Source organism: Micropterus salmoides, unplaced genomic scaffold, assembly GCF_014851395.1.
Source record: "Micropterus salmoides isolate LMB-PRFRI ecotype aquatic unplaced genomic scaffold, ASM1485139v1 Ms_hic_scaffold_23, whole genome shotgun sequence".
Lineage (NCBI taxonomy): Eukaryota > Metazoa > Chordata > Actinopteri > Centrarchiformes > Centrarchidae > Micropterus > Micropterus salmoides.
In genome coordinates this window covers 14,354,999-14,364,925 of record NW_024041484.1, presented here as the reverse complement: position 1 = coordinate 14,364,925, position 9,927 = coordinate 14,354,999, and the positions used below count along the sequence as shown (strand labels likewise).

At 41.4% G+C, this 9,927-nt stretch overlaps 1 protein-coding gene across 9 annotated transcripts in view; it reads left to right on the top strand.

Moving 5' to 3' along the window:
• The window catches only part of LOC119918310 (ELKS/Rab6-interacting/CAST family member 1-like), a 139,146-nt gene continuing 129,219 nt past the window's right edge, over positions 1 to 9,927 (top strand). For 8 of the 9 annotated variants that reach the window (XR_005447418.1, XR_005447417.1, XM_038738974.1 and 5 more), the window contains exons 1-2: positions 1 to 285; positions 7,964 to 8,770. Coding sequence is in view for 7 of the 9 variants with exons in the window: in XM_038738974.1 (XP_038594902.1) it covers positions 8,264 to 8,770 (507 nt within the window). In the remaining 2 variants the exon portion in view is untranslated. Of the gene's footprint in view, positions 286 to 3,066; positions 3,229 to 7,963; positions 8,771 to 9,927 lie in introns of all 9 variants that reach the window. The other variant, XM_038738969.1, reaches the window with a different exon arrangement.

The window sequence follows — 9,927 nt, the reverse complement described above, 5'->3', positions numbered from 1 at the left end:
CGCCCGAGCAGTTGGGAAAGCCACTAGTGGTGGACCTGGCAAAGACGGAAAGGAGGGAAAGATAGACAGAAGAGATAGACAGGAGCCAGAGAGACGGATACGAGACGCGGAGACATCCCCGAAAGAGAGCATTTGACCTCGGCTGAGCGTCCGTTACGTCGCGAAACGTCATATCGTTGAGGTTTGACAGCAGCAGAATAACTGAAGAGGATACTGTGATTGGCCTTTCTTAACGGAACACATAGCTTATTTCACAACCGTGGGCAGCAACGTAAACACACCGCAGTGAGTAACGTTATGTGAACTTAGCAGGCAGTCTGGGTGTGCGCGTGTGTATATGCATGTTTTATTACACAGGCCTACGTTTGTGTGTGTGTGTGTTGGCCACTTCTCAGCCTGACGCGTGTGCCCTCTGTTTGTGTGACTCGTAATAAAAAAGGAACATCAGCGCTAATTAAATTGTGACGGCTGCTTTGAGGTGCAGCAGTTTCAGGTCAGCTGTGAGACCTAACAGTAGGGCTCTGTTACATTTCCGCCGGAGGGGAGCAGTAGACGTGTTATGGCCACAGATGATAGGCTACATTTCGTATTTTTGCCAGACGTGCCAGACGAGCCCATTCAACAAGGCTTCCCCGCGTTGTGTTCAATAAACCAATTGTAGCTGTGCAGCCGGAGGCTTTCCCCGGAATAACAGGCTAATAACACCATGTCTCGTCTCTGTACCTCTAAATGCGATTATCAATCTGTTAGCTGTCTTCCAGGCGTGCTGCTGACAGCCTGGTAGTTTCTCAAAGCCATATATTTGCTTCCATAATCCAAAAGTATTATTTTACAGCACCAGTTAAGTGACCTTATTGCACTTTATAGTGGGTTTATCTCCTGTAGCCCGGCGACCCTGTGCGCTTGACGATGAGTGAGTGAGTATCTCCTGTAGATATCACTAATATTCTTATGCCTTAAAATTCTCAATTTCTTCAGACCGTTTGCTTGTTTTCTGAACTCTTTCAAGGCACATATCTGTGTTCTTCTCTAAAATTGGGGGTTTAGTGCTGCTATGGTTGTACAGGACTGTCAACAGCCATGTCTCAGTCGAGACAAGATCAAGCAACACGTAAAATACTGGATAACAACATCTATGCAAACCAAATCACTGCGAGCAAACTATCTAGATCCGATATGACTTGTGTCGATTAAGGCGGGGAGGTGAAATCAGCTGCGTGTGTTTTGCAATGTTCCCTTGTATTTGCACCGCCCCTCCTCCGGGAAAACAGTCAGGGAACTGATCTGCTTCCTCCCACTGAGATTATTGTCAACACTGGACATTTTTAAATGTCCAGGCTCTGCACACCTTAGGGTAGTTTGAGCAAAAGTTGCCCTAGTACTTTTGGGTGTTTTTTTGTTGTTGTTGTAGTATTTGTTTTAATATTTCTTTTCAAAACTTAGCATATCCTGGCCCATAGTTATATCTTTCTGAACTTTTGGGGGGGTTTTTTTGCACTGGCTCCAGGCTCAACATCTATTGTAAAAACCTTAAGGGCTCAACATGACCAACATGCAGAACTTCTCCTGATAAACACATTAGCTCTTTCAAATCACTTCCCAAAACTGACTTTTATCATAAGACCATAATCTTTGATCCCTTGTTTTTTATTTATTTATTCGTTTATCACTTTGCCAGGGGTATGATTTATTTCTATCACCTCAGATAAATAGATAGACTTTCAGAGGGTTTTCGGGTCACCTTCTCAACTCCCTTCATCTTTATTTAAACTGGCAAGTCGACTGTACGAGCACATTCCCCTTTCCAGGACAAGCCTGGGGGAGTCACACTGTCACTTTCTCTTCCATTAACTACTACACACTCCTGAATTACTTTTGTGCTTCCCTGCCTTTGTGTTAATTGTGGAGTCTCAACGGTACATTTTCCATATTTGTTACGTAGGCGGCAGCCATGATTAGATAAGTGTGCGATGTGTGTTTGCATGTGCATGACACCGATGTACTTTTTTGTGCATCCGTGTGTTTATGTGCATGAATGCGGGTGAGTCATAGTGCGTGTGAATGTGCGTTTTGTTTGCCCAGCCTGCATCTCGGATTAATTTCCTGTGGTACACAATAGACTGGAGCTGATAGTATCTGTTCCTTATCAGTGTTGTGCTTTCCAGTGTCTAAACCATATTATATATCTTATCACTGATAGGACTGGTGAAGCAGAGTGAAGTTACAAGTAGCACAGTCCCTCGAGTGTGCCAAAATCTGTATCTTGCCCAGACATCTTCTGCCTAATATTTTCTCCCAAGTGTAATTGGGCTGTTCTGTTCATTGAAAAAGCTCCCATGCAGTTTTGGCAATTTCCAATTCCCATATCAATGTGCAGAATTAGTTGGTTTTTCTCCTTGCGGGAAATGTGTTGCACACAGCCTAAAAAAAATGGCAAATCTCTCATCTTAAAAAAATAAATAATAATTACATACAGGTTTGCATTAACCAAGAGTGCAAACAACACAATTAAAGCAGGAATTAATTTTGCTTGCAGTTACGTTTCATACGTTTTCATTGTCCAGCAGATTTTCTTTCCTGCTCCAATTTGGCTTTGTTTTTGTTTTCATGTCAGCCAGTTCCTTCTTAATATGTCCCTTTTTGTATGTAATTGCTACTTGAGATGTTAAGTAAAATAAACTTCTTTAAAGATTAAGATTACATAATACAGTACAATACAATATACAATTTAAAATCCTTGTGTCTCATTGGCTATTCTCAGTTCACACATGTAATGATAACTTGAGAGTTGCTCTTACACTTTGCTGTACGTTGGATTAAGTATCTTGATAAATGTGTTTTATTGCTCAGGCCAAGCATAACGTTTTTACTCCTAAATTGAAACATAAACATTTTTAAATGTAATTCTGAGAAGTTGCATTTACTATGAAGTATTAGTAATGCTAATTCACCTCACCTTTGCGCTCTTTAGAGAAACACCAATCAGATTTTCAGAGAATTAAAGTTATCATCATAATAAAGCAGCTGTGAGGGTTAAAAAATCCATCCCTTTAAATCTTCACACAGATTAGGTGCAGAATGAGTACGGCTCTCCCCTTCAGCCGGGCTGTCGAGTTGACTTTCAGTGAGATGTGTGACCCCAGACAGCACCAGTGAGTCCTTTCCAGCCACATCATATCACAACGAGCCTGACAGGAACAGCGAGTAATGGAGAATAATAATATTCAAGTTGAGTATAATGTGTTTTTATGAACGCTCATCCCAAGGCAGGAGGCGAACTTTTGTCAAATTTGGCTCCCACGCTGAAACACCAGCCGGCTAAGTATAGGCGCAGTGGGGCGCGTGTTTGTGTGTGTTGCCTTGTGCAGTGTGACAGATGGATGGGTGGTCATCGCATAAATAGAACATGCTGAACACTTTCAGGAATGCTGATAGAGAAAGAGAGAGGCGGTGAGAGGAAGTGAAAGCATCAGGGAGACAAGTGAGAGTCAGGGAGGGAGAAGAGGGATTAGAGGGAGGAGAAAGAGCGACGGGAATAAACAGGTGTAAGTATTTTAATCAAACGTCATCCTCTCTCGTATTGGTAACTAAAAGCATCCCCATCATGTCTGCTTGGCTCTTAAGCGCGATAGTGACATGTTAATTGTAAAGCTATTATAATCAAAAATTTTATAATGACAATGGATCACAGGACTACTTTTAAAAGTTTGCTCATTGTGATGAACCGAAAGGTACAGGTCAGTACTTGGCATTCAACCATGGATGCTTTCTTCGTAGCCTTGTGTGATATTCTAGGATTTTATGAGGCCCAAGACAACATTGTGTGTGTGTGAGAACGGAGGGTGTGGAGGAAAGATGAGACATGCAGAATGCATTTAGTAGCAGTTCAGGGAGGCAGAGGATGAAACACAGGGCGTTGTGTGTACTGGTGTTTCCTGTGTTTTGAACATAAAGGGCATGAAGTTATTGTGGGTCTCAGGTTCAGTCCTGGGCCTGTTTCAGGTGCAATCCTGATTTCACAACACTAACATTAGTCCAAATATTGATCTGCTTAGAGCTGAAAGGATTAGTCTGTTAGTCGATTGACATAAAATAAATCAATAACCAAAAAAAAGAGGCTTCTATGATATTAACTGAATATCGTTGGCTTTAGACTGTAGTCGGACAAAATAAGACATTTGTGGATGTCACCTTGGGCTCTAAATTTGCATTTGGGCTCTATAATCCGTAGATTAAACAATAAAATAAAATAAAAAGTAGATTAGTTAAACATTAGTTGCAGCACTAGATATGATCACAACTTCTGTAACATATTTTACCAGGGCATCGTATTCATTGCAAAGCATGAACTTTAACTCAAGGTCGACTTACTAGCTTTTTTCAGGGCTTTCAGCTCCATCTCCTGGTTTCCAAGGTCAAGAATGAACTCTTATGAACTCTCAGTGCAGCAGTGTTTAACAGATGTTTCTTACGCCAGCACCATATTGCTTTTTCACACGGGTGTGAAAGGGCAAGAGGGATGGTAAGCCTCTTGACAGATGGGTCTTGGACAGTCATATGCTAGCGTTTTCTCCACCTCATGATGCCAACTGCGTCATGGATGTGTTTGTTTGTGTGCTTGTTTCCAGTGCCATTGGTGCGTTTGTATTTGTTGTTTCATCTCTTCAAAGATCTTCCTTGAAATTTTGTTGAAAGCGCAGATTCATTGAACAGTTAGCCAGAGGGGTAGGTTCCTGTGACATTATAAGCTTGAGGTTAATATTATTTTCATCTGACTCTAAAACCACCACAAATCTGTGGGACGCACTGGTGTTTTTTTCATGTGACCCTTAGACTTGAACTGTGGAAAACACAACATGGTGTGTGTTTTTCCATGACGTCCTTGTGTCCGTAAAAATAAAAAGTAGTGTATTTGTGTGTAGCCTTGTGATAGATTGATGACCTGTTCTGGGTGCCCATCACCCATCATTGACTAGTGCCTGCTGGGATAGGCTCCAGCACTACAGCCCTAAACTAGGTGTACCACTTTCAGACTAAACAAATGACCCAGGAGATTTATGTTATTATTAAATTGTGATTGATGATTGTTGCTGCCCTACAATTGGACAATTGGCAGCATTCTGGTCACAGAGGAGAGCCTGTGGATCTTACCACTGGGTTGTCTTCTACAACCAAGCAGAAATGCCTTAACCCTCTAACTGCTCAATGCCTAACTAGCAGAGGCTTGTCATGGCTGAAAAAGTGTATGTTTAATAAATGCTTAAATAAAGGCTTAAAAAGAAGGTAGATGTGCTGAACATTTTTGCATTATAGGGAGAATTGGGTTGGGACATGGGCATATAAATTATCTACAGGTCAGCAGGACCAGAGGGGGTGGAGGAGGAGGAAAGCCCTGAACACACTTTCACACTCTCTCAATCTGTCTGTGCCAATTAAAATTGCGTGTTTGTAGATTGACCTATCTATTTTTCTGTATGTGTTTGGTTTGACTGATTGTGGAGATCTACTCATCTGCTCAGTTTTTGCATTTATTTGTGTAAGTGCATGTACTGAATGTAAGTGTGTGTGTGTGTGTGTGTGTGTGTGTGTGTGCATGTGTGTGGGTGTGTGTCTGTGCTGGAAGCGGGGCCCTGGCCTGTTTCTGTCCAGGTGTGTGTTTTTGGCCTGAGGGGAGACAGAGCAGATGGTCCCCTGTTTGGGTTTGAGTGTGTGTGGCTGTAACCGACTGGTTGTCAGTAACGACTCCCTGGCATAAGGTCTGTTCCTAGCAGAACATCAGCGGGAAAGATGCTGTTACAGGCCTGGGTCGGGATCCAAAGTAGTGGTCGGCTGAAGGGCTTTACAGTTAATCACACTTACTGAAATGTTAACTTCTGTAGTTAGCAATTTGTAAGAGGCCGCATGTTGAGGGAAAGATTTTTAAGACAAACTACAAGAAATGTGTAGAATCTCTACCAAACTGTAAAAGCAAAATCACTTTATATTGAAACTAAGCTAATTATATCGCCACTGTCCAACGTTTATGTGTATGTTCAACTTTTATTGATAATGTAGTGACAATATCTGAATACTTAGTGTCATATTGTGCAATATTGGAAATTGGCATATATTTCACTTTTTGTGAACTGAAGCTCCAGAGTAAATTTAACAGCTTACAATCCTTCATTGCTAACATTACAGTTTTAAGGTCAGAGCCACAGTTTGTACTGTAAGTACTAGAGGGTAAATACTTCTGCACTCTAAGATTTATCATGTGTTATAGAGAAGAAAAAAGTCCAATTTCTGAAGTGGTTTAGTTCTCTTTAGCTCATGCTAGTGAGATGAGAGTGTGGCCATGTGTGTGTCCAGGGGGTCATGTGTCCACTGACCTCGGGATGGCTGAATGATACTGCTGACCAGCTGGACACTGAGTCTAAATATCTGTAAATGTACTGTCTTTATCCAATACAGTAACTCAGTTCTTCTCAAAGTGGGTTCCGGGGACCCCAGGGGTCCTTGAGTAACACACACACGATGACAGAATGTATGACTGTTTTGGTCATGGGTTTAATACACTTTCTGTAATAAAACCAAAAAACCAAAAAATCCTATCAGAAGGCCGACCCTGGGACAAAATCTTATCAAATAGGGTCCCATTGGTGTCAGTTTAAGGGTCCTTGATGTGAAAAAGTTAAAGAACCACTGCAGTAAGTGACTCTAGAGATAACACCTAAAACCAGCTAAAGTTTGTCAGAGTCTGAACAAAGTGAAACTAAGTGGATAGCACATGGTGGGTAGTTCAGGGAGGCTGGGATAGTGCAGTGCAGCCACGGAGGCATTTTTAGCAACATCTGTGAGACGTTGCTCATAAGTTATGTTAATTTCTTGCAAAAGACAGTTGAATGTTACTGATTACACCTTTTAAATTGAGTTCACAGAAGACTCTGATAGGAATTACATTGTACATTATTTTCACAGCTGTGTTAAGTTCAGGGTTTCTTTGACCTGACTGACTTAATCAGACAGTTTGAATATTTATTTCATCCACCACACAAACACACACAGACACTTACCAGGCTGTAAAAGTATGACAAAACACTATTTCATGGCTCTGTGGCAGTTTACATTCTTGGGAACTGCTATCATTAATAATGTAGCCCATATTCACTGTGACTCATGACTCATATTATTAACAGGACCCATGAGCAATAATTTATTTTTCTTTTAGATGTATTTTTTCATCCCACCTTATTGTTGCAGAGTGAAATGGATTAATATCTAGATTTAATTGACTGAATTAAAAAAAACATGCATTATTCAATTTTAGTATAATCTAACTCAACCAGCAGCGAATTATTAGCTTGTATGAAGATTAAATCAGCTGATTGAATGTTATCTGCCATCACCCTGTTAACTAAGGCTGCAGGACAGTAAGTTTGATGTGATGACCAGAGAAGTTAGGACATAGTGGAATCTTGAGAAGAAGGTGTAACGGGTGGCGGAGAGATGACCCGGCCTGTGTGATCATACGATCCGACACATCAGGTGATGCTTTTGCCTTTGGCACAAATTGTGGATTATGTGAAAGCTTTTTTTGACTGTAGTCTGTGAACTGAGCATATCAGCCTTACATATCTCTCCCTCTTGCTGTGTATGTGTGTCCGTGTCAGTGTGGTGGCAGAAATAAAAAGAGTCGTGGGCATCTTTAATGAGTGATTTTTGGCAAAGAGGGCAGATGATTTAATAGATTGCTTCACATGATTTTCTGTTGAGCACCTAGTGGATTGTTTGGCTATTTTTTGGCCTTACAGAAGTGCACAAGTAAATACTGAACACAACAAGAATAAACCAGTGTATTGCTTAAAAGTATGTTAATCAAAACCATAACCTGTTAAGAATCCAGTGTATTTCTTTGTACCTTAAATGCAGTATATCTTTATTCCTCTGATCACTAAGGTTTTGTCTCTTTCTCAATATCTTTTAGGTGATCTCATCATCCTGGGCCTTGCGGATTCCTTTATCTAAAGGAAACCCGTATTGATTACTGCTTTCTAACAAAGCCCACTTATTACAGTGAGGTGTTGGAAAGGCCTTGATCACAGCTATGTCAACACTGCAGCAAGATATTTCAAGTCAAGAAGGACTACAGTAGAAGACTGACCGGGAGTTAATCAGCTGTTACATTTAGTACTTCAGATTTGACTATGTATTTTTGATTCACTTGCTTTATAAATTTGATCCAGACACTCTTTCGTCTCTACAGTATATACCATATTCTCTTATCATGTACGGTAGCTCCCGTTCCGTCTCAAAGCTGGATGTTGTTGGATCTAATGGGAACGGGTCAGTGTCTGGGAGTCCTGGGCGCTCCCCACGCCTCCCTCGCTCCCCACGCCTTGGACACCGGCGAAACAGCAGCAGCAGCTCCACTGGCGGACTTACTGGATCCGGTAAAACCCTGTCCATGGAGAACATTCAGTCTCTAAATGCTGCCTATGCTACAGGCGGTCCTATGTACTTCACTGACACAGTTGACGACCCGGTCGGCATTGGGAGCCTGGGCAGTGGGCTGAACCCCTCGCTTCCCAAAAGCACCATGACCCTGGGCAGGGCTGGGGCCAGGGTGCCCTACGGAATCAGGGCGGCCATCATGGGGAGCAGTCCTAATATAAACACTGGAGGAGGAGGGGGAGGTGGTGGTGCGGTTATACCCAGTGATGCGATTGCGTTTGGTGGGGAGATGCAAAACCAGCTTTCACAGGCGGCTACTGTGCCCCACTCCATGAGACAGGTGAGGCATCGCAGTTCTTTCTTCTTTTATTGCTGCAACCTTGAAGTCAGCATTTTGTGCATGCTGAAGTTTGCACCAACAAAATTTGAGATTTTCATTGTCATTTTCTTCCTCTGTATTCCATTTGTGCTCAGGGTCTATTTACTTTTTCTCTTCAAATCTGTATGCCCTAAACATTTGACATGTAGTTGAAAGTATGATGGAGTTTTAAGAACCTAATGCCACAAGAGCAGACATTTTAAAAGCTGCTGTGTTGTGTGACCATTAAGACACAGCATGGTTTTCTGGAAGTTACCCAGTCTCTCTGTAAAACCATCTCCTCATTCCACTTCACATCGTACACATATGTCTTCTCATTTACTAACTCATGGTAAGAAAACAAAGTGTGTTTTCCAAAAAGTTGTGTAAAAGTATTCCATCAAAAGATGAGTTCAATTTGTTTTCTGGCCTAAAAAATAAATCCTGTAACAGCAGACAAAACAGTTGAGCTCAAATAAACTTCAAATAAATAGGAAATATGTGGATGAAATTGATTTAGGTTGTCAATAATCTTTGTCTCAGCTTTGAGCGAGGAGTGAGGAGTCTGACATAAACATAAAAAGATAAAATCAATTGCACTTAGCAAACACAATGTTTTGTCCCACATGAATTGTCCAATGCTGGAGGGGCTGTGAGATAGATGTTCAGATAACTGTAAAGCTTAATATTTTCTTCTTAAGTCATGCTTCAGCTTAATAAAATAAGAGTTGTGTGGGTATTCATGCAGTATGTTTAAATAGACTAAGTTCTGCCCTCCCACTTCATCTGCACCATTAGTCATAAACTGAAAGCTCATCTCTCCAAGATGTATCTCTCCTTCCTCACCCCTACCTCCCTCCTCCACTTGTTTCTAATTATTTCTTAAACAAGAAGTCCTCTCCATAACCCTCTAAAGCTTTCCTCTATTGCAGGGGTTTCAAAGTCTGGGATTGTGGGCCTCCCTTCAGACAAAGCTTGGAAAAATGTGCCCTTAGTTTACTTAGTTTTGCTCAATTCCTGGATACCTTTGGGATCACGATTATGTTATTTGATCCCATAGACACTCAGCAGTTGAGCCAAGGTAGCCTAATATTGCTGTTTGACATAACTTCTGACGAAAAAGGTCTGTCCTAAGGCAT